At 39.5% G+C, this 24,093-nt stretch overlaps 2 protein-coding genes across 9 annotated transcripts in view; one reads left to right on the forward strand and one right to left on the reverse strand.

Annotated features, from left to right (window-relative positions):
• Positions 1–3,221: 3,221 nt before the first annotated feature.
• On the reverse strand, positions 3,222–17,063 carry usp1 (ubiquitin specific peptidase 1). Of its 6 annotated transcripts, none has more exons than XM_030132194.1 (9): positions 16,989–17,063; positions 15,966–16,197; positions 13,150–13,291; positions 11,904–12,005; positions 11,614–11,780; positions 9,439–10,121; positions 8,253–8,411; positions 7,010–7,211; positions 3,222–5,629 (listed from the first exon to the last, which is right to left on the reverse strand). In XM_030132194.1, exons 2-9 carry the CDS (start codon positions 16,133–16,135, stop codon positions 4,876–4,878), a joined length of 2,379 nt encoding a protein of 792 aa, XP_029988054.1. In that variant the 5' UTR covers positions 16,136–16,197; positions 16,989–17,063; the 3' UTR covers positions 3,222–4,875. The 6 variants fall into 6 exon arrangements, with proteins under 6 accessions (XP_029988054.1, XP_029988052.1, XP_029988050.1 ...); XM_030132192.1 differs by lacking the exon at positions 16,989–17,063 and adding an exon at positions 16,721–16,898 and having other exon boundaries at positions 15,966–16,198; XM_030132190.1 differs by lacking the exon at positions 16,989–17,063 and adding an exon at positions 16,705–16,897.
• A 1,311-nt stretch (positions 17,064–18,374) lies between these two features.
• Positions 18,375–24,093, forward strand: part of kank4 (KN motif and ankyrin repeat domains 4) — a 115,624-nt gene continuing 109,905 nt past the window's right edge. For 2 of the 3 annotated variants that reach the window (XM_030132183.1, XM_030132185.1), the window contains exon 1: positions 21,047–21,379. The gene's annotated coding sequence lies outside the window, so the exon portion shown is untranslated. Of the gene's footprint in view, positions 18,481–21,046; positions 21,380–24,093 lie in introns of those variants that run through there. The other variant, XM_030132184.1, reaches the window with a different exon arrangement.

Here is a 24,093-nt window from a genome sequence, read left to right on the forward strand (position 1 = left end):
TTTAACGCGTGCTGTGATTTTCTTCCTGTTTATTCCCCTAGTTTGGATTTGTGTGTTGTGTATCTCTTTTGTTTTTAAAGCACTTATTTTCCTTTTTGTATGTAGTGATCAGTGTGGGACCGCTGGACCCCGAAAGGTTTAATCCTGTTTTTTTCCCCCACTAATTTTTTTTTTCAGGTTTTTTCCCCCACTATAGGTTTTTTCCTGGGATTTCTTCTCTGCTAATTTTTTTTTCCTGGTTTTGTTTTTACCACTAAATTTTTTTCATCTTTTTTTTTCCCCCACTAAATGTTTTTCCTGTTTTTTTTTTTTTATCCCACAATTTTTTTTCCTGGGTTTTTTCCCCAAAATTTTTTTCTAGTTTTTCCCCTGGTTTTGTTTTTCCCACTAAATTGTTTTCCTGTTTTTCCCCACCACAAAATTATTTTCCTGGTTGTTTTTCCCACAGTTTTTTTCCTGCCCCCCCCCCCCACACACACACACACACACATTACATTTTTTTTTCTCACAAAATTTGTTCCTGTTTTTTTTCCCACAAATTTTTGTTTTTTTTCCCCACCAAAATATTTCCCTGTTTTTTTCCCCAGTAAAGTTTTTTCCTGTTTTTTTTCCCCCACAAAATTATTTTCCTGGTTTTGTTTTTCCCACAATCTTTTTCCTGCCGCCCCCCCCCCCCCCCACACACACACACACACACACACACTAATTTTTCTTCCCACAAAATTTTTGTTACTGTTTTTTTCCCACTAAAATAATTTCCTTTTTTCCCCCCATTAAAGGTCCCATATTATGCAAATCTCACTGTGAAAGTTTTCTTATAGTAGTGTGTGTTGCAGTAGCCTCATTATGAGGTTGGAATTTGAAAACTGTCTGTTTCCTCCCTGCCTTGCTACACCACATTTTGTGAACATGCCTGCTCAAACGGTCGAGTTTGAGTTGGGTCCGCTTATGACGACATAAGCGGATTTAACTCCTCCCCCTGACTGTGCCCCCACCCTGTATGAAAAAGTAAGCCCCACCCTGGCAAAGCGAGCCCCGCCCTGGCAAAGTACCTCTTGGACAACAAACATGGCGAAGGCGAGACACGCAAGTTGTGGTGTTGTTGGCTGCACACACCAACACGAAAGTTTATTTTTGCTCCCCACTTCCGAGCCTCTCCAAAAAAAAGTGGCTGGATTCTATCTTTGATGGTCATGGACCAAACAACATTCCCAAACGCTTGTATGTGTGTGCCCGCCATTTCACGGACGAGTGGTTTTTTTTTTTTTTTTTTTCCTCGAACATGGGCCCATACAGCTCCGGCTTTGCACAAAGACTCCGAATCAAGAAGGACGCAGTACCAACGCTTCGTGACCCAAGTACAAGTGTGGGAGATGTAAGTTCTTATTTTTTTGTATCTTTACTGCATAACCCTACATTACGGATAAGCTGGTGGTTGTTGATGTGTACGTCTAACGTTAGCATGGCAGCTAACATAGCTCGGTTACTGCTGCTAACGTTTGCGTCCCCGTTAACATGCAAGAGCTGATAATATCAAGAGGCATTCAACAGAACTACTTTGAACACGGGCCTTTTGTGGTTGGCATCAGTAGAGTTAGCATCAAGCTTGTTAGTAGCTGCCTGCATTAGTGGCGGCAGGCGTCTTTCCGTGTCAGGTCCACGAACCCGACACAACACCGCCGTTTTCCGTCGGGGCTCAATCACGCCTCAAGGCAAAGAAAGCCAGTGTTTGGAAAGACGTTCTGTCTGAGACATGTGTATTGTGTGGGTCAGACTCTGGGTCGAACTGGTATGGCTGAACTACTGCGTCCCGACGAGCCATGGCTTCACAGTCAACATTAGCGCGTAGTACCGCTAGCGTAAGCCGCGTCCTCTACGAGAGAGGGGGGGGGGGGGGGGGGGGAGTGGGCGTGGACAGATGCGTTCATTTGCATACCCGGAAGCAGGCCCAGAAACAGCCTGTTCTGAGGAGGACTGGTGAGAGTGACTTTTTCGACCGCCGAAACTCCGAACAAAGAATGATTTGGGGGCGAACAAACTTAAATACTACACTGAACAAAAATATAAACGCTCCACTTTTGTTTTTGCTCCCATTTTTCATGAGCTGAACTCAAAGATCTAAAACTTTTTCTGTGTACACACAAGGTTTATTTCTCTCAAATATTGTTCACAAATCTGTCTAAATTTGTGTTAGTGAACACTTCTTCTTTGCTGAGATAATCCATCCACCTCACAGGTGTGGCATATCAAGATGATGATTAGACAGCAGGATTTTTGCACAGGTGTGCCTTAGGCTGGCCACAATAAAAGGCCGCTCTAAAATGTGCAGTTTTATCACACAGCACAATACCACAGATGTCACAAGTTTTGAGGGAATATGAAATCGGCATGCTGACTTCAGGAATCTCCACCAGAGCTTTTGCCTGTGAATTGAATGTTCATTTCTCTACCATAAGCCATCTCCAAAGCTGTTTCAGAGAATTCATGAAGAAGACTGTGCGAGGAAAATGGTGGTCACACCAAATACTGACTGGTTTTCTGACCCCCCTGGACCACCCAATACAGTAAAAGTGCACATTTTAGAGTGGCCTTTTACTGTGGCCAGCCTAAGTCACACCTGTGCAATAATCCTGCTGTCTAATCAGCATTTTGATATGCCACACCTGTGAGGTGGATCTCAGCAAAGGACAAAGGAGAAGTGCTCACCAACACAGATTTAGACAAATTTACGAACAATATTTGAGAGAAATAGGCCTTTTGTGTACATAGAAAAAGTTTTAGATCTTTGAGTTCAGCTCATGAAAAATGGGAGCAAAAACAAAAGTGGTGCGTTTATATTTTTGTTCAGTGTATGTTTTTGGGCTTCTGAGACCTATATGACGTGACTGAAAAATCGCATAATATGGGACCTTTAAAGTTTTTTCCTGTTTTTTTTACCCCCACAAAATTATTTTCCTGTTTTTTTCCCACTAAATTTTTTCCTGTTTCGTTTACCCACAAATTTTTTTCCTTGGTTTTTCCCCACTAAATTTTTTTCCTTAAAGGCTGGGAAGTAGTAAACATGACAAATTCGGTCAGTATATATAAACCCAATTTGTTATGAATCCAACCAGTAGTTTTGCTGCTAGTGTTAAACAAAGAAACCAACCCAACCAAAAACAGTGCCCCTTGCCTCCCCTTCGGCGTAATAACAGAAACGGTCACTGGAAGAGTCGGAAAGATCCCCTAAAACTGAAGTAAAAACTTTATTGCTTATTGTGAGTTTACAGTGGAATGAGGTACACATTAACTCGACAGGCACAACACACTGATCAAGGCTGGTGTCACATATTGAATCTGTAAGCACAAGAAAGAACTGAATATGGCCCATAATAGAAACACCAAAAACAGCTTAATTAGATCTGATTTAATCCCTGAAACCACAATTGGACTTTAAAACACTGTAGAACCTGAGAGAAACAATCTTTGTTTATAGATCTATATTTTAAACTATATCACAATGTAATAAGTTATGACCCGGATTCTGTTACAGACACGACAAAGCAGTTCAATCAGGAACACACAGACGTCCAAATGCACCACGATCCAAAGCGCCTTCCCAAGTTTGTGTAAACAGTAACTTTGTTTTTTGACAGATTTTTTTTTTTTTTTTTTTCCCCCCCGACCGGTTTGGCTAAAAATCTAGTTCAATTCCCAGATTTCATTTACTGTGTCTGAAGGTAAAGACATTTGGAAGGAGCAGAGAAACAGAAAACCACACCATCTGAGGATGAGAAGCAGCAGGATGGTAAAGGAGCTAACACGGAAATACGAATATGTAGGAATATTTATGCGTCTTAAAAGCTCTTTATTACAGTATGAAGTCCGTCTGCCCTTAACGCTGCTCATTACTGCTAAAAATGGTTTGTGAGAATAAGATGAAACTTTTTAAACAGATGCAGAAACAATTCCGTTGTGTCTCATCTGAAGTTAGTTGACTTGGCTGGAGCTGAAAGGGCAGAAGGTTGCACATTTCCATAAATATGCTGTTAGCTGTACAAACAAAGCCCTGATTATCTAAGTACACTTTAATGTTAAAATGTGCTGTTCCAGTATTAACAGTACCATAAAGTATGAAGGAGCTGTGTCGAGTTAAATCTGGTTCATGTATCTGTATTAACTGGTCCAATTCAGTCCAGGACGTGTTTATAAAGACCTCAGTAAAAGGGAAAAGAGGCTTTTCTGACAAAATATTTAAGCCGCTCCTGTTCTAGTACTAATATATTTTCTTGTACATGAAAAGATAGAATACTACATAGAACTTTGAGCTAGGAAAAAAGAGACATTGTCCAAAAGAATATTTTGCATTTCAATGAAATTCTTAGTTCAAAAGTGCTTTTCCAAAGAGTAAAAATGGAATGATACAAACCAAATAACAGATAATATCAAAACAGGACAAACTATTGACAGTGTTGAAGGGAATTAAAGCCAGCGTGCAATAAAGAACACGACTAGAAACAGAAAGATGAGAGAAAGAGAAGCCCCTGTAGAGAGTGTACACCGGTCAAGCTTTAATAAACCCAGAAAAGACAAAAAAAAAAAAAAATAAATCAAAGGTTTAAGTCATCTGGCACGTAGAAAAGTAAATGCCTTTTTTAGGATTTGTAAAATATGACTTTGACCCACACTGGTTCACAGACGTCTCTTGAGGTGAGACCCTGCACCCGAGTCCAGAACTTGCCTGTTCTGCCATGGGCTTGGTTCTGTACAGTCCGTTCAGTTCTGGTGCTAATATGGCCGACAGTATTTTTGGCACCGTTTGTAGCTTTGAAAAAGCCCCCTGGCAGGGTGCCCAGCTGCCAAACCCCCTCCCTGGAGGGCCGGTCTTTGCTCGGATCAGCGTCCCAGTCCAGGTATCCGTCTGTAGAACAGCAGGTAAGGTGTGGACGAGGACGCCGTCTCTGGGGAGCAGGCCCGCAGGAAGTCGTCCTCCTCGAACAAACGCACCTCGGAGTCGTCGAATAGCATCCATTTGCCGTCGTATTCCAACAGGCTGCTCAGCGCCTGCTTCTCCGCGGACGCCTGCTCCCCGTCTTCGGCGTCCGGATCCTTTTTGAGTCTAGCGTCGGGACTTTGGCACGTGGTTCCGATAGTTCTCCTCCGCTTGGACCCCTCCGTTGTCCCGCCGCCGCCTGCTTTATCTGCATGTTTGTTGTTTCCGAGGTCGCAAGCGGACAGACTCCTCTGCCCCCCCAACAGTCCGACCCCGCCCTCCGACAGCTTCTTGCCTCCTGTTTTGGCTGAAGAACTGGCCCTCTGTCCCCTTGAGCTCACACTGAAAGACACCTCTCCGTCGTCGTAGTCCAGCACCTCGTCTTTCAGCGGTGCGTCAGTTTTGCTCTCCTCTTCCTCCTCCTTCTTGGTTTCTGCGTCGTCACCCAGACTCAGCTTCACGTCCTTCAGGTCCGACATGCGGACGTAGGCGGTGTAGTGGCCGCTGCTGATGGTGACGCCGCTGTGCATGACCACGGCGAACAGCTGATACTGCTGACCTTTAGCCGAGCGGCGGGTGCACCACTCCTCCAGAGACAGGGTCAGGGGGGTCTGTAAGGGGGTGTTCACTTTGGACAGGCCGGCGTACAGGTCCAGTCTACGAAGACAAACACCGGACCCATTAAAACCCACGTTAAATATGTTCTTATCGTAGAGGAACAACACACTTAACCTTGGTGTCTTTACCAGTAACGTTTACAGCTACTTCCTGAAGGTGTAGGGACTTCTATATAAATGATCAAAACTGAGCCTCTTCTTTCCTCAACCACAAAAAGCTCATTTTAATGTTTTTTTTTTGCCGACTTCCTTATTATTAATCTTTATGGGACTCGAGATGGAAATTAGCTATGATTATCATCTCCTGTATTTACATGTAAATGTTCATTAATACAAACTGTTCCATTTTAAAAACAAATAAATACATCATTCATTCATTTAACCAGGGAAAGAAAATGACTCCTTGATAGGGGTGCAGAAAAAAAATTGATTCATCGCGATGCGGACGTGCCCGATTATGGATCAATGCAGAAATGTCAAAAATCAATGTCGGAATGTAATGTTAGTTTAATGATATTGACAGTGTAACTAAAAAGGCGGAACTAAAGTGCGACCGCCACGCCACACTGAACAGTTTACGGTGACACACAAAATAAAAAGATGGCAGGAAAACCAATCCATGCAGCGCCTACAACTCGGTTAGAAGCGACTATATGCAAACATTTTGGTTTCTATGAAGTCCAGGGGAAAGGGCAACTGGACGAAAGCCACAGTATTTGCAGGGTGTATCGAGCGCCAATCAAATATTCTGGGAACACGACGAACATGATTAAGCATGTTCATCTCCCTGTTGGTTCTTTGCAATACAATATGTTGCCAGGTACATGTAAAACCTTCCAGTAGACACATTTTTGGTGTCTCAGTAAAAGATAATGGAAGCAAATTCATCACCTTGTTTTCATTATGGATCATTAGTGAGTACTTGTCATACAGTGAGAAAAATATTAATTAATTGCGGGGTGCATCCATAATCGTTTATAATCGGATGGTCAGGAACCTAGCGATGCACTCCTTGAGATTAAAACTCTTTTGCAAGTGACCTAGCCAAGACAACAGCAGAAGTTACGGAAAAAAGAATTTCAGCCACAGATCTACATAAAAACCACTCATGCTAAAAACATACATATAGAACACTACCAATAATTTAAAAGGTAAAGAGGCTTCTCAAAGCAAAACCGGATTCAATCAGTTAGAAAAACACCTACATCCAGATTTATCCTTTGCCTCATTCATTTAAAATGACTTAGAATGTACTTAAAGAGGTCAGCTCCAGTCAGTGGGAACAGAACATTTAAAAGCTCTCTCCCGTTTCTGTTCTGACTTTTAGAACACAAACTTCCATCCCAGACTTCAGCGGTCCTTCATAACCTCAGTTTACCAAGAGAAGAAAAAAAGTCGATAAATAGAGTCTTGAACTCACTCTAAACTGTTGGCAGAGAAGCGCTTCAGGTGAATGGTGATGACTTCAGGGGTCTTGTCAAACATCAGACTCCTTTCGGCCTCGGTGTAATGATGGCAGGTCTCACAGAAGTACTTATCCTCGCCCACGATGCGCTCCACTGAGGCGAACTGAGCGATGGCCCAGTTCAGAGTCTTCAGCTCGGGTTTAGGGTCTGGAGAGACTGAGATACAGGGGAGGGTCATAAATACAACTCGTTACATTCAGTCATATATATGGGCCATAACGGAAAAGCACAGCTCAGGAGTTCCTCTGGGCAGTTTTAGAAAAATAAATGATTGTGTGTATGGATGTGGGTTTATTTTGTTTACACTGTCAAATCTGCATTTCCGTCTAATTTACCTCAGGCATAGTTTGATGTTGAACAAACATTTTATCAGTCATTTTAACACCTTTTTTTTTTTTAGTATTTTAGGCAAGGGGTAGCATTGTTTTTGGTTGGGTTTGTTTCTTTCTTTGATAACACTCTAGCAGCAAAACCATTGGTTGAATTCAAACCAAATTGGGTTTCCAGATTGCCAGTGACCCAGAATAGATATGATTACATTTTGGGAAAAGCAGGTCAAAGTTCAAATTTTTTATGAATTTTTAAAATCTTTTTTCTTCTCCCATTTACTTATAATGGGCAAAACTTCACGTCCATAAAAACATCAATTTAGGTTCAATTTACTTCAAACTTGGCACAAATATAGATGCAATTGATATGCTGACATCAGCACATGCATAGACATGATGACATCAGCTGGATTGATGCCAAAATAAGCTACAATACATCCAAGGGGCGGGGTTTGTTGTACCTGGTACCACTTGTTTTAATTATATTTGACACTTCTTGTCATGTGCTGCCGCTACATCTGAATTTTCCCCTTCGGCGATCAATAAAGTATATCATATCACATCTTATAATTGTTTAACATTCTTCCTCTTGATTTGTGAAAAGCAACATATTTGATTGTCCATGAAGAATAAAAAAATCTATTTACTTCAAAATTACCTGAAAAATCATTTCCATCCAGACAAAACTTTTCAACATCAGTCAATATCAATAATATTACATTTTTTTCTGCCCTATTTGTACATCTCATTGAGTAACTGAAATGCAAACATTTTATGTCTGAGTAGTAATCGTGCCTAGGTTATGAATGCGTAGTTTCTCTGCAGCTCTAACACCGTTGATCTGAGCATTAAGTGAATGAAAGCTCACCATCTGAGAGGTCGTCGGGGCTGCTGGGCTGGTCCTCGAGGACAGGGACGCTGATGTCCTGGAAGTCCTCTCTCCTCTCCGTGAAACTCTCACACTCCAGACAGCGAGTCCGCAAAACCAGCTGACCATGGAACAGGCGCTCCATCAGGTCCAAACCATCTGATACAACAAGCAAAGAGAAATAAGAGGGAGTCGTCCTGCAGATAATACACATCATCTCTGTGGTAACATGAGTTATAGTAATACAGGTTTAAATACATTTAAAGGAGTGATGTCTGATTTTTTTAGGTGATCGGCTTTAAGTTTGGACATATTTCCAGTTTTTACTACAACCGCTGCTGCTGACAAACAATTATGACGTACTCTGAGAGATGTTCGTCGGAAGTCTTGACCTTATATGTGAAAATGCTGTAATGTAACTAGTTAAAAAACGTAACAAATTAAGATGGAATTGAAACAGGTTGTAGAAATCCACTCAATTTTTTCCAAAATGAATATAAAAATAGCTTTGCAGCACCTGGAGGGTTCACATCCCAAATTTATGAACTGTTAGGGTCCAAATACACAAATTAATGTACCAGACTAATAAAAGTGGGTTTAGCAAAATATGACCCCTTAAAGACTTTTACTATCTTATGTCAATCTTGGCAAGAAGTATTCAAGTGATGAAAAAAAAAGTAAATTTGATGAAAGTAGCATTAATAGGACAGGTACTACTTCCATAAGTATTTTTTTTTTCCTAAAAAATATTTTAAAGTGAGACTGAAGCTAATGCAACTTCAGAAAAGTACTGACACTTCATAATGCTATTGTCTCATATCTTTAACACGTCAAAACAGTCTAACATCAAAAATTCTGATTGGTTTAAAGATGTTAACAACCAGGTAAAGGAACTTATTTTTTGTAACTATAATCCACTTGTGAAAATGTACTATATATTATAAATACTATAATAATATATTTCAGGGGTTTTTGAGCTTTGTATTTCAATGACAGCAAGGATGAATTTTCTCCCAATACTGTATGTACATTAAATATTTTTAAGAATTAAAATCACTGACAACTCTGATGAACTGTTTGAGTTTCACTTGTCACTAATGAAGTCCAATTCATTTGAAATCAGATGAATCCTTAATAAAATAACTCTTCTACATTTATTCAGAGTATCCCCTCTGACTGCTCTCACCATCGTTTTTTGCTGCCGTCTTGTCTTGATCCGTGGTTTCCGGTGTTTTCTCCTCACTGCTCTTCTCCTTCAGATCCTCTTCCGTTTTGCTTTGGTTCTTCACTGTGGTCGAGGTGATCTTTCCAACACTGCAGAACTTTGAGAAGATGCTCGGCTGTCTGCTGGAACGCCGGAGCCAGCTCAGCTTCGCCCTCTTCTTTTTCTTGCCGTCTGTCTCTTTAGTCGTCTTTTCACCGTCGCTGCCTCCTTCGTCCTCCTCTTTTCTCCTGCTTGGTTTCTTCGTCCCATCCTCCTCTTCATCTTTGTCCTGGGTGCTGTCTATTGTGTTGTTGCTGGAGGACTTTCTTTTGGAGCAGGTGGCAGGTTTATTTTTACTCTCGGCGGTTTCTTCAGCTTCGGATTTCTTGGACTTGACAGACTTGGGCTTCTTTTTGGCGTTTCCCACCTCGGTGTCGCTCTTTCTTTTGCCGCTGACTTGGCTGTCGTCGTCTGTGGGCGACTTGGATTCTGTCACGGAGCTGCTGCCGTTTTCCATTTTCACTTCTGACGCGTCGTTATCCTCCTTCTCCACATCCTGCTCCTTCCTGATGGTGTCACAGGCCTCCTGGATATATCCCAGGATGCACTGCAGCACCTCCTGGGCATCGTGCTGAAGGTAGCCTTCATACATTGGGTTCAGCTGCCTGAAACACACATCCAGAAACGACAGAATAAATTAACAGACAGAAAAGTGAATCATGAAAAATCTATGTGCCAGTAAAAGAGGTAGACCGATATATGGAGCCGCTATATTGATTTTTTTTTCTCCTCACAATATTGGCCTTAATATTTAAAAAATTTTTTTGAAAGCCGATATTTGATCAGTAGTAAAAATGTTGTAAGATATTTGATCAGGCACCTGTGTGGGCAGCACTTGAGGTTCAATAAATGTTAAAAGAGTACTATGTGCATGTGTATTAATAATTTCATATGTATACTGCTGCATAAAAATCTTAATTATTTCAGTGTTTCAACTGTATTTTACGGTCAATGTGCTTCAAAACAAACAAACAAACAAAATCAGCCCTACATATCAGCCTCAAATATCGGCTATAGATATTGGCCATCAGCTAACCAAAAATTATTTATTTTTTAAAATTGGCATCAGCCTTAGAAAAACCCATATCGGTTGATCTCTACTCAGTAACATGGTTAATGTGGTTAAAGCGCAACTCCTCCCACTGAAGGATTCTGAAAGCAGCCACAAAATTCAAACACGAGCCAAGAATACAGTGAATAGTGTCTAAATATGCAGGTGTAGACAAGAGTAATTCAGGGACATCTGTAAAACATAGTGCTCTCAAATACACGGTTCTGGTTCTTTTCTGGGGCCTCAGAATCTCTGTTTTCTGGTGAACCAGCCCACCAAAGAACCAGGATGTTACTGTGGTTCTCCATTGTCTTCCTCCGTTTCCTGCTTGTCTTTACAACCTAGAATATGACACACCCACTGATGATGTCATGGTTCATGAGGAAGAACCAACTTTTTTTTGGTTTCAGCTGATAAACACTTCTATCCTAGTTTTTTTTCCAACTTTTGTAGATTAAAACTTAGCTCAAAAACTAACTTCCTAACACTAGAACTAAACACACTCATGTTCGGTCACTTCTTCATATTAAATTACAACTACTTTGTAACAACAAAACCAATTAAATAAAAAAATGAACTGAAGAATCACTGTCATTATCATAGTTTTACTGTCAGTAAATTAGAAATTCATTGGTCCACATGGTTTGCTTTTTGACTGACATAAATAAAGCATTGCTGATGTTCTGATGAGTCAGTGCATTCATACTCAGTTAAAGGCTGTGATGAACATGGTGCTACAGATCATTCAATTCTGCGCTTATTTTGATGAAAATAAACTCTTTAACCTCCTGAGACCCTGGAAAGTACAAGTTTTTCGTTTTTTTTTTTTTTTAATGGAATGTCCTTTGTGGTGGACAGTTTTTTTTTTTTTATAAAGCTGTGAAACGCTTGTCCACAAACATGGACTGAAAACCCATACTGGGTCTTAGGAGGGTAAAGGTGATGGTGGTTATACATTTATTAAATAGATGTATAAAAATCAGGTCAGATCTTATTAAAATAAACCCTGCTCAGACTTGAACTAAAGGGTTACATGTAAACTGTACCTGAGTGTGTGGAGGATTTTTCGTGGGGGTGTAGCAAGGTCTCCTTCGCTGAAGCTGTCGGGGCTGAGCAGGAAGCTGGACTGGAGCTGCTCCACAGACGTTATCAGGCTGTTGAAGCTCCCAAGAAGTTCAATATGAGGAGGAATCGGCTCGGTGGCGCCTTCACTCTGCTCAGACAAACGAGGAAAAACACGTGAATGAATTTTGATGTTCCACTGAGACATTTCTCTGGTCAGAACTAAAGCAGGAGGAGCATCTGTACAACACAACACTGTAAATACAAAACAAACCTCTTCACTTTTACCGGCCTCTTCCTTTGGTTTGTCTTTCCTTTTTGAGAGGTTGTACAGTTTCTTTATTCCCTCTCTGAGCCCTGGGCAGTAGTATAACACCTGAAGGACAAATTACACATCACAAATTAGTCAAAAAACATTACTTCATTTCACCTATGAAAATAAAAAAATGAAGTCCTAATTTAGATAATAGGACTTCTAAGAGATATATTTAAGTTTGTATTATGTCAAATGTCACTGTTGTCCTTTGTATTTTCCTTTACAAAATGACAAAAATAGCACATTCTTAAAAAAAACCAAGAAACTTAAGTCCTCCGGTGATGAGACAACACATGAGTATAATGTCAACACTGTGTCCCATTAGAGTAAAAGTGAGAAAGTAACACAATACTTTGAAGTTTCCTGCATCTGTTGTTACATTATTCCGTGGCCTGAAGAGAGAGGTATCATACATGTATCACTTTCACACTGCGAGGTCAAAAGTCTTTCTTGCTCTTTACAAAAGGTGAAATATGGCCCAGAGATTTAGAGGCTGGTGATCGCTGTTTGAACAGATGCTTCGGAGGTAAACATCCGATACAGCCTGAGTGTCTTTATAACAACGCACTGATAAAACACAGAGGAAATACACAGGCCAATGTCACACTGGCTAGGTTTTAACAGGTTTGCATTTTTCAAAAGATTTCATTTTGCCTTTTTGTCCCAGGTTCAGATTGATCTCAATTAGTCTATCAAGCAGGTTTGGAAGTGTAGTTTATTTTTCAGAAAATACTTAGTGTTAAAGTGTAGTTTTAATGAGCAACACATAAACTGATTAAGTATTTATGTCGTGTTGTTTTGTGAAATGGCAGAAAAAAAATATTGAGTGACAAAAACATATCATTAAAAAATAATTAGTTAATGGAGTATATAAGATAACCATACAAAATATGTAACAGTCATGATTTTGAGTTAATAGACTTAGGTATGTATTGCAAAGTAAAGGACAAAGATCAAAACGACAGAGAATTTCTCCATAATTTCAGCTGATTTTGATTAGTTTTGGAAACACAATGCAGTTGTTTTTATCTTTTTGTAAACCCTCTTTTTATTTCATTACTTAAATAATCAGTCACTATTTCATTAGCACTAAACTGTGCATTTTAGTGGTTCATTATCTAAATTAGATGTATGCTTTTTGCATGTATTGTAATAGATGCAGAACAGTGTTCCCTTTATGGAGGAATGGAACTTAAATACTCACCTGTAACACACTGTTCAAGTAGCAGGTGTTTCCCAGGTTGTTGAGTCCCACAAACGGGACCAGGTTCTCCCTCTTTTCAGGCAGTAGGAGACCGGGAGAGATCGGACATGGAGAAGGACCAGGAACCTCCTGATCACAGCCACTGAATGATACAAAACACTATGTTAATAAAACAGAGTGATTAAGACTGTGTAATAAAACCAATTTAAGCCCAAGAAACTGTTATTCTGTCATATAAATAAGAGCAACACATTCACTGATTTTAAGTAAAAGGTGGCAAACTTTAGAGATGTACTATGAATAGAGATTGCTATGCATACACACAGCACATTTTAATAGACATCCATTTTTTATTTATTTGTTTTGCTGTATTTTATGTGAATCATTTGTTCGTGTTTTATATCATCTACTTAAAATTGTTTATACTAATGGTGCAGCGTTTATAGAGTTGAGATGTTTATTTGTTTTATCTCACAGTTGCTTTGGTAATGGAGATGTCTGCTCATTCATTTTGGTTGAAAATAGAAATACTTTACTTAATCACTCTGTGTACAATTTAGTACTCCTTTAATTCTTTTGCTTTATATTTCTATCCCCCCCGAGAGAAATGCATACAGTGCATTAACTCCACTATGTTGATGCAACTTAGTTTTATCGATAATTACTTAACTAATTATTATAATTAAATATGAAATAATATTCAACAAACAAATTACTGTTATTATGCAATACGCTACACAACGTGTTCAAAAATTACATGAATTCCACCATTATCATTGTTTGTTTTATGTCACACTTGCTTTGGCAGTGTACTTTATTCAAATACTCTACTTAGGGACAATTTTGGTACCTTTTAAACTCTGTTGTTTTTAATGTACAATATATACATAACTTTTAGTTTATACAAAGTGCATAAGAGTTGACATACAATCCTGGATTCAGAAATTCTGTGCAGGCATTCAGTGTGGAAAGTTTTGCTTTCTGAAAATGAAGGCATGACTATATTTATTGAACACTACTAGTATTTCTAATGTGCAATTGTCTGATTTTACGACTACTTTTTTTTTTAAAGTTATTGTTATTTATTTATTTTTACTTATTAATCTTCAAATTCTTCTTTTATCTACACATATGGTGCTGTAATACTACTACTGGACCTTTAACTGGTCAGTAAAGATCTATCTAATCTAACTTGCAAAACTGACATTGTTCCTCTGGAGATGAAAAACTCAAAATGCCTCTTGAAAAATGTTGTATGACGTATGGTGTGAAGCTTTAGTAACGAAAACCATTTCTGAGTAATGCTTTGGCTAAGCATGAATCAACAATATAGTGATGTGAACCTTAACCCTTTCATGCATAGTGGTCACTACAGTGGACAGCTGATCAAAGGTGTTTTCTTTTATATTTATGGATTTTTTTTTTTGTGCATCATTACATACACTGCAATTCACACCATTACTGTAACTTTGCTGTTCTAGATTAACCTGATCTGCACTAACATGTTTGAGTGTAAAAAACTGCTAATTGTTACTAGACTATAATTAACAGTTTGTTTGTTTTTTCTAAACAAAAAGTTGTTTTTTTGCATATTATCTCCATGCAGGTATATTAAAATGTGAGAAAACATCAGATTAGCAGCATTAAAAATGTTTTTATTTCATAGTTTTCATGCAGTATGTCAGTAAATACATGGTTCTTTGCTTCTAAAATTAAATGCAGTGTCCAGCTGAGTGAACATTTTTATAACTCCTGGATTAAATAGATTCATAAAAAATCCATCGCATTGCTTTTTTTTTTCATGCTTAAAGAGGAATAAAAACACTGGAAAAAAAATCTCGATTAACCCTTTCATGCATGAATTGTGAGAGCCTTAGTCAAGATTTTTTTCTTCAGTGTTTTTATTCTTCCTTAGGCATGAAAAAAACAATGCGATCGAGTTTTTTTTTTTCCTATGGAGTTACAAAAATATCCATACATTTAATTTTTGAAGTAAAGCAACATGTTTAAAACCCAATATCAGAAAGTAATATGAAAACAATGACAAAAACATTTTTAATGCTGCTAATCTGATGTCTTCTCACATTTCAACATATTCTAATGCTAGTAATTACCCACTTCATGGTGATAATATGCAAAAAAAACCTTCTTGTCTAACCAATAACAATTGATTTACAACTAGAAGGACTCGGAGAGCGCAGACCTCCGCCAAGGCTGATCAGTGGCCCCCCCTGTGGGCCCCCCCCCCACGCCAAGGAGGTTATGTTTTTGCCAGGGTTTGTTTGTTTGTTTGTCTGTCTGTCCGTTAGTGTGCAACATAACTCAAAAAGTTATGGACAGATTTTGATGAAATTTTCAGGGTTTGTTGGAAATGGGCCCCCCCACCCCCGATCACCACCAAAATTTAATCATTTCTTCCTTATCCCATTTCCAACAAACCCTGAAAATTTCATCAAAATCTGTCCATAACTTTTTGAGTTATGTTGCACACTAACGGACAGACAAACAGACAGACAGACAAACAAACAAACCCTGGCAAAAACATAACCTCCTTGGCGGAGGTAATTAAACATGTTCCTGCAGATCAGGTTTATCAAGAACAGCAAAGTTACAGTAATGGTATGAATGTCAGTGTATGGGATGGTGCATAAATGTCCATTGTGTTGGCTGATATGGAACTAAAACATCAAAACCCATGAATATACAAGAGAACAGCTGGAGAATAACTGTCCACTGTAGTGACCTATGCATGAAAGGGTTAAGGTTCTCATAATTCATGCATGAAAGGGTTAATGACCCCAAACACACACACTTACACTGGCTCAGGTTCTTCTGTTTTCACTGTTTTGGGTTCATCTGCCTCCGGTTCAGAGAAATCCAGAGCACGTTTAGTTTCTTTCTTCTGGAAGAACTTCAGAGACAGTTTACTCTTCTTAATGGGGCTCCCCAGTGCCGCCACAACATTCTCCCCCTGCAGGCCTGGCATGTTTCTTCTCCCTTTAGGACGACTGCTTCTGTCAGTCTACAGAGATGCAACAGCGCCGCTCACTGGCGAAGACAAGACACAACACAAATTCAATGGGCGCCATAAGAGTTTTAGCAACAACCAAAGTACGCACATGGGTTAACACTGTTTACCGGGTTCAAACGTACTTTACGGCTCAAAATACGACAGAATAAACACGGTTGATGAAGTCTAAGCTAAAGACCGACTGAACGGTACATTATATAACATTAACTGGTTAGCTGGCTAACGCTAACTTACTGCTGTTTTCATTGTCCGCCTCATCGTTAGTACCGAAATGCTTTACGTAATTAACGCTTGTCTTTTCGGCATTACAAGCTGGATAACTGCGCTGTAATAACATAGCAAACACTAACCGGAGTTATTGTGCACTTCGCAGACAACACGACTAAACTGGGTCAAAACGGTGAATGGTGCGGTGAAGAAGTGGGAGGAGAAAACAGGCAACACGCCGCTCCAACAGTTAAATTCAGCAAACATTCATAGGCTTTACCGGGTCTTTACCGAGCCCGAAATCGTTCTACGCTTACCCCAAGAAGTCATAGCCGGACGGAGTTGAGTATATTTTACAGAATGCCCATCCTCGCAGCCGTTTGAAAATTATTTGACAGTGACAGTGCCGCAGAACTTGGCGCTTTTTCCTTCTGCAAGACCCGTTGGCCGCCCCGCCGCCGGTGTGACGCCAGTACAATAACAAAAAACCCGAAGGAAACGCTCAAATAACGACGACATCAGCCGTTAAACGTATTCTACATGTGTAATTTTAGAGTATAACATTGTCTAGATGTTTGTAGAATTATATAAACGGCAATACCTATACAGTTAATCACAGGCTTATAGCAAGACACCTATCGACTGTAGGCCCATGAAGCTCGTTTCAGACGCCATATTTGTAGTCCTTTAAAGAAGTATACCGGAAAGGGAGCTACAATTTCCTTCAAATTACAAGTAATGTTATGAATGTGTATTTACATGACTCTTCGACTCAGTAAATAAAGGTTTCCTCAGTATGTTTTACTCAGTCGGATCTTTGTGTTTGTGTCTTTTGTGGCTGTAAGGTGTGCTATGTAAATTTGCATTGTTTCGGTCAAACTGGAAAATAAGAAGTGGAATGATCATTAATCAGAATCTTATAGACAGTAACACAATCGGTCAGATTGTGGTCAAACACAATCTGACCAAACTACGTAGAGGAAGAACATTGGACAGATTACAGACACTCCCATGGAATATTATAGACTTCTAAGTGTGCTTCTCATATAAAAAAAGAGGGGAAAAAAGTGTATGTATATTAGTGTGTATGTTTGTATGTGTGTGTGGGTATGTATGTATGTAGAAATGTATGTGTGTTACGTTAAGCATCTATGGATTTGTTATTGTAAACATATATTTGTGTATATTTATATGTGTGAGTGCATACACAGATATATCATTTTTATCCACTATTGTGAACATGGGCAATTGTATGTATATTTTTATGAGTGTTGTGTATATACAGGTGCAGAAATATGTATATGTCATTAAGTATAGATGGGTATATTCATATGTTTTGTAATTCTTTGTAAAGTCTCTTTCAATTAAATACAAGTCTATTAAATAAATAAATAAATAATTGGGGGGGTGTCTTTGACCATATACAGACTCACCAAACATACATAAATATTTCAACAATATTGTTTTTTAACAAAATATTTGTGGTGTTATGATCATTTCCTCTGATCTGAGTTAAGATCTGAGTGTTTCTGTGAGTCCCTTTATTTCATAGTTTAGTTTCTGTATATATATTTTTTTTTAAAAATAGTTTTTTTTGTGTGTTTGTTTTTGTTTTGTTTTGTTTTTAAATTTACTACAGTATTTCCTTTTTTTTTTTTTTTTTTTTTTTTTTTTTTACGTGCTTTCAAGAGCTTTATACTGTACCTGACAATAAAAACAGTTCTGATAGTTCAAATTACCTAACGACTTTTATTTTGAAAATTAACCGGAAATCTTATTTTGCATTTTACCTCAGGAGCATTATTTACCCGGAAGTCGTCTCAAAAATGGTTTTGGGATGTTTTATCTTCAATATTTTATATCCAGTCTGTTAAATATATTTACAGAAACCGATTTTTAGCAAATAAATATCAGTGAATTAAACTGTTCCTCACCAAAGACGAGTTAAAATGCGTCATCTTACCGTATTCCATCAGCAGGGGGCGGCATCGTCCGTGTAAATGGAGTTGAAAGTGTTGAGCATCATTCCCTCCTTCACTAGAGCATCTCTTCCTCTGACAATCAGCAGAGGCTTTCCTTCCACGGTTTTAACGGTAAGATACTATTAACATTTCCTCTGTTTTCACTCAGTTGCAGCCGATCTGAGTCTGTTTCGCTTTGTGTTATTGCATCAGTTGCAGTGTGTTGTGCGTTATTGAGGCTGAGTGATGCTGCAGGCGTGTGTTTTACGATAAGGGGAGGATCGCAGATGCTGGATGCAGCGTAAAAATGACAGGTGTGTCGTTTCCCCCTTTGCCAGAATAAGCGTTTGTCAGTGCGATGGTACGTAGTGAATGCAGGACCAGCCTCCTGTGCTGCTGCTGCTGCAGAGGAGATGCTTGGTCAGCAGCAAAGATGCATCGATGGACATGAGCTGTAGCTTTCCACAATCCACTCAGGTTTTCCAGGCTTTTGGATCAAGTGATGTTGCAGTAATGATGCTGAGACAGAAGATAGTGCATGGAAGGGGGCTTATAATGTGGAGGTACAGGACCTCCTTTGGGGTTGTTTTCATCATTCCCAGTCAGGATGAATGGAGCCACAACATGTTTTCACCATCACTTTCCCCAGCAAACATCAGTAAATATTATCTGTAATCTCCATCTGTGTAGGCTATTTTTAGTTCACTGAGTGTACAGTATCAGAACATCATATTTCGGTCTAATGGGTTTATAACAGTGCTTAATAATAAAATAGATTCCATGTAATCCCATCAGGTGATTCATTGGGATTTAATAAGGAGCTATTGCAGGGACGTTGCCTGAAACCAAAGCAGAGTTAAAAGTAGACTTCATGTTTTTATCAACTGGTGCATTCTTTTTAGAGTAACCTGAATATCTGTGCTACATGGCAAATTGGATTGGATTGGATATTACATTACATATGAGATACACCTAGACTGACAGAGCCATATAGTGAACAAGGACACCTGACAACTTGATCAGATGTGAAAAATGAGATGGTCCATCTTTAAATTTACTCCCATTCTTGTGAGAGATTCCCTGGATTAGTTAAGAGAAAACAAAAGGGGAAAATGCACACTTTATTGCATTACAACATTTCAAAGATATTCCACCTACTGGCCCATTCAGCAAGAATTTAACCCCTAACCTGCAGTAGTAATGAGCACCAGTCTCCATCCACCGAACAGAGGAATTGGTCTTTATCAAGGCCGGCTTTGTCCTAGGAGGCACACGCTCTCACGGCCAGACTAGCAGAGGTGGGTGGTGAGGCAGCTGAAAGCCCTGGCCCATGACACGAAACACCCTCTGCAGCCTCCGCTCGCCTTCTCCCTCAGAAAGAGGGACACTGGAGGGAAAATGAAGGCATGTTGAGCGACAGGCAATGGTGCACTTCAAGAATGAGAAGCATGTCCTTCAGTCTACTACAGTTTAGCCCTCAACAACAAACCCCTTTATGTACACTATACTTTGTTCTCCTCCTTATTTAGTCTCTTTTTGCAGATCAGTGGTAAATCACATTCCTACAGATTAAGACATTACACATTAACCAATCATCATGGCTTTATAAAACATTAATTACTTTAATAGATTTGCTGGCTGGCAGAAAAATCTATATAATTTACATGTCTGTAAAAAGCAAAAAAAAAAAACCCTCAGAACTTTGTCTAACGTGCAAGGATCTAGTGTGTTACTTTTGTTTAAAAAAAAACAAAACAAAAAACAAAACATTCAAATGGTTCTTAGTGTATTGATGCTCATGTTTTTGAACACTTAAAAAGAAGAATTATTATTAAGTGAGCCCCTTGTCATATAATCTGGTTAATAAAGCATTTATTAGTACAATAATAATGCTAATTTTATTTCTATCAGTGTTTTTACAGACAAAGTAAAAACACATGTTAATGTAATGTAACATCTAAGTGCAGAGCCCTAAGGCCAAACAAATGCAAGTCAGAGATAATAAAGCTTAAAGCTACTAGTTTGTTCCATTGAAGGAGGTAAGAAAAAAGTAGAAATATCTGATATTTTACACTTAAAATATAAATATTTTATATTTTAAGTGCAACATTAACCAATGTTTGGGATATGTTGTTTGTTGTTCATTATTGTTTTGTGTCATATATGACCACCTCAGATTAATCATTTCTAGGGTAGCACCAAATCAGTCCACAGTTTAGCACTTCATCTTATTAGAAACTTACCCTGAGCTCTGAATTAAACTCATACGGGGCTGTTTTTGCTCCAAAGTTGGTATTTACTCTGCCATCCCTTCAGCTAGTTTATTTATTTTCACTGAAAACCCCCGGCAGACATTTCACACAGGCTCTGTTTAGTCAAGAGACTCATTTTTGTGTGCAAATGTGTGAGTGTCTTTCAGTGAAAGAGAGTTAATGAGGTTTGTTATGAGTGTGTGCATGTGGGCATAACCCTGCATGCATATGTGCATATATCAAATGAGATTACATCTTTGGCTGCTCATACATGGGGAGTCTCCTCTCTCTCTCTCTCTCTCTCTCTCTCTCTCTCTCTCTCTCTCTCTCTCTCTCTCGCTCTCTCTCGCTCTCTCTCGCTCTCTCTTTTGCATGCTTTTAAGCATCTGTGCGACTCCTATTTGATGCATGCTGAGTAGGTGGGTGTATCCAGCTCAGCCGCTCTGATGTTAGGAAGCAGTAACTCTCCCATCCTACTCAGTCTGCTCTCTACTCTCCCAGCTCTCCTGTTTCAGCCGGGCTGCCTGCCCTGTGGCGTAGTACTCTCCTTTCACTCACCACAATTCATCACCATCTAGGATATATTTACACAACCCACGCAGGTAGACACAGTACTACTGGACCTAACAGTTTGCTCTTGACTGATAGGTAGAGATAGAAGCACTGTACATAACCCTGGAAAAAAACCTACAAAGTGGGGATCTGTAGCTTCGCTGCTAGACTGAAGTTTCCTCTCCACTAGATTTTTTTCCCAAAGGATACCTCACACAGCTGCAGAGGTAAGAGAAGGATGATGTGGTCTGCACTTTTGTCTTTCGCTCTCCTCCTATGTGTTTGTTTTTTTCACTCTCTTATCACATTTCCCCTTCTTCTTTCTTTAGATATCTGATTTGTTTTTGAATTCCCTTTTCCTGTCACTCTGCCAACTATTAACTTTCCAACTGCAGTTAATTTTCATCCATTATGGGCATTTACTTCACATTCCAAAACCCAACATCCAGTAGTTTACATACATTCCAGACATACTGAGATGAATCTTGCTGTTATCATCCATCTCCCTGTGTTGTTGTTTTTTGTTCTACTCTTAGCTTTGGGATCTTTAGCATCTGTTTGATAATCAGATGCTGCCAGGCATGCATGCACACAAGCATATACATGAGTGCATGTATACAAGCACAGAGAGAAAATCTGTCTTCATTCTTGCCGCCTCATCATCTCTGTCTGTTTGTCTTGTACGTCTCTCTACACCCGAGTTCTCTGTTGCCCCCCCCCCCCCAAAGCATTTGTTATCTGGGCCAGATTTCAGTACATTTCCCTGCTGGCCTGACTAATGTCTTTCAGCTGGAGTATGCACATGGGCCCATATGCATAGGGTTACACATACTGTAGTAAATACCCTAAGCAGACAGTGGGTACAGAGGGGGAAATAAGTGAAGGATGGTTGTTGTTTTATGCGATCATATATGCAGCTTTTGCTTGGTTGCTTCTTAGCGATCTGCATGCATTCGTCGTGCATCTCTTTGCTTTGCTTACTAACCCTCCTCCTCTTCATCCCTCTCCAGTGCAGCCCCCCCACCACCAACAACCCCCTCCTCCCCTCCTCGTCTCTCATCTCGGCTTTTTTACGGTCTGCATGCATTCACAGTTAGTCTTGGTCACCACTCGCCTTGCCTGCCACAGAGCATCGTCCATGGTTGACTGGCTAACCACAGCTACACAACATTAGAAAGGCAACCCATTCCTTTAACATGTTTACTTGGTGATACACTGTGTGGGCTGCGATTGCTAACAATAAGAACGCTCCATGCATGCTTAGGTTAAAGGGCATATTGCTGTTCACACATACTCATGCTATCCTTCGAGATACGGCTGACCCACATTAGCGTCCAGCTGTATGTGTGTGTCTGTGTTTGTATGTGTTTCCCTGTGTGTCAGTGTGATTTCCTTGGAGGTGTGGAGAGGTGAGTCATTCCGGCTCACACGCTTGCGGCTGTTAGGAGCATTGACTGTAACGATGCTGTGATGTGTGATTTGCAAATTGACACTGTCTGATGAAACCGCATCCGTGAAATATCAGCTTTTCAGGAAAAAAAAGCAGGTAAAAAGCACTTTTTAAGCTCGAACCTTGTGATATTTTGGGATTATTTCTAAATCTAAATTCTTATAAGAGTGTAATTAGTGGATCAGAATTGAAATACTTTTATCAACAGCTTCACAATTGTGAGATTTGTGTCCCACTGGTAACACTGAAAGGATTTGTTCTGAACTGATCTTTTAGTGACTCAAATAATGACTCAAGTGTTTTTGCCTTGCGAGGGTAGAATGCCTGTTGCACTTTATCTGCAAGAGCCGTGACTGTGATGTCTGTTTTGTAGACTCATAAGTCAAAGCAGCCAAGACTCCAGGTTGTGATGAATCCATAGGCCTAGATTTATCACCCTACTTTCACCAAAGTATTTGCCAACCCTTTGTTTTGGATTATCACGCTGAAACATTTTTAAGTTTGCTGTTTTTGCTTTCATCATCATTGTTTCCAGAAGCAACAGTTCAGAGTTGGAAGTGAGCAGAACAAATCCAAGACCATTCATAATGTTTGGCTGACATTCACTATGTTACTGCTAATTTTTTGTTTCCGCTCAATTTATGAATAAAACAAGTGTCTAATCTATTAGATACTTGTTGTTGTTGTATTAGAAGAGCTCAAAAATGGCAGCTGTTCTTTCTGACACAAAGTTGTTCATTGGCTCACACATCAAAATGTTTTCTGGCTTTCTGTTGAGATGATTTAGCTCTTGCAAAACGGTCTTATAGGGATGGGCGATCTGGCAAAAGATCACATCTCTTGAAATAGAGTCATGATCCATGATCTGAGTCATGATTTTCTCACTTCTTACAAAATGTTGGTGAATTACAACCAACTGTAAGTTTTTCTCTGGTTTCTGGAGGCTGAGATGGTGTGTGATGACTTTTTGTCATTGTATCTGACTTCAAACTCTGATTTTATTCCAGTCTTGTTATAGTATTGACAACATCTGGATGAAGTAAACCTTAGTCATCATTCTTCTACGTACAGCTGCGCTATTTTGATTACTATCTTGATTGCGGTCGACTAATTTGTCCCAGAGTTTTGTAATGAACCCAGGCATGTCTTTACTCTCTAAATAACTCTAAAGCACGTGTTGAAATCAGACTCAGTGCATGCCTGAGTTCAGATGCCAGACCTGTAGATGATGGACTTAGGGTAAGTCTTTGGCCCAATCCCAATTCACCCCTTGGCCCTCCCCATTACCCCTCCCCCTCTATTTTGCACGTACATGTGAAGGAGTAGGGGTGTCCTGATTCTCGATGACTTGGAGGAGAAGGGCTAAGGGGGAGGGCTGCTTGGAGATTTTTCAGGACCACACTACAAACAGAGGGGTATGAGAAATTTCCCATAATTCTGTTTGAATCATCGGCAACGTGGAGGTAGACCTGGTTAAAAAGTGCAGCAGTG

This window comes from Sphaeramia orbicularis, chromosome 4, assembly GCF_902148855.1.
Source record: "Sphaeramia orbicularis chromosome 4, fSphaOr1.1, whole genome shotgun sequence".
NCBI classification, from domain to species: Eukaryota; Metazoa; Chordata; class Actinopteri; order Kurtiformes; family Apogonidae; genus Sphaeramia; species Sphaeramia orbicularis.

What these genes read in the sequence shown, in the direction of transcription:
- usp1 (XM_030132194.1), bottom strand. Translation starts at nt 16,135, where the DNA reads ATGCCAGGCCTGCAGGGGGAGAATGTTGTGGCGGCACTGGGGAGCCCC. An exon ending in ACAGAAGAACCTGAGCCAGT is followed by an intron (nt 13,292 to 15,965) that starts GTAAGTGTGTGT and finishes TGTATCATTCAG; the next exon opens with TGGCTGTGATCAGGAGGTTC. An exon ending in GACGGCAGCAAAAAACGATG is followed by an intron (nt 8,412 to 9,438) that starts GTGAGAGCAGTC and finishes TTGTTGTATCAG; the next exon opens with ATGGTTTGGACCTGATGGAG.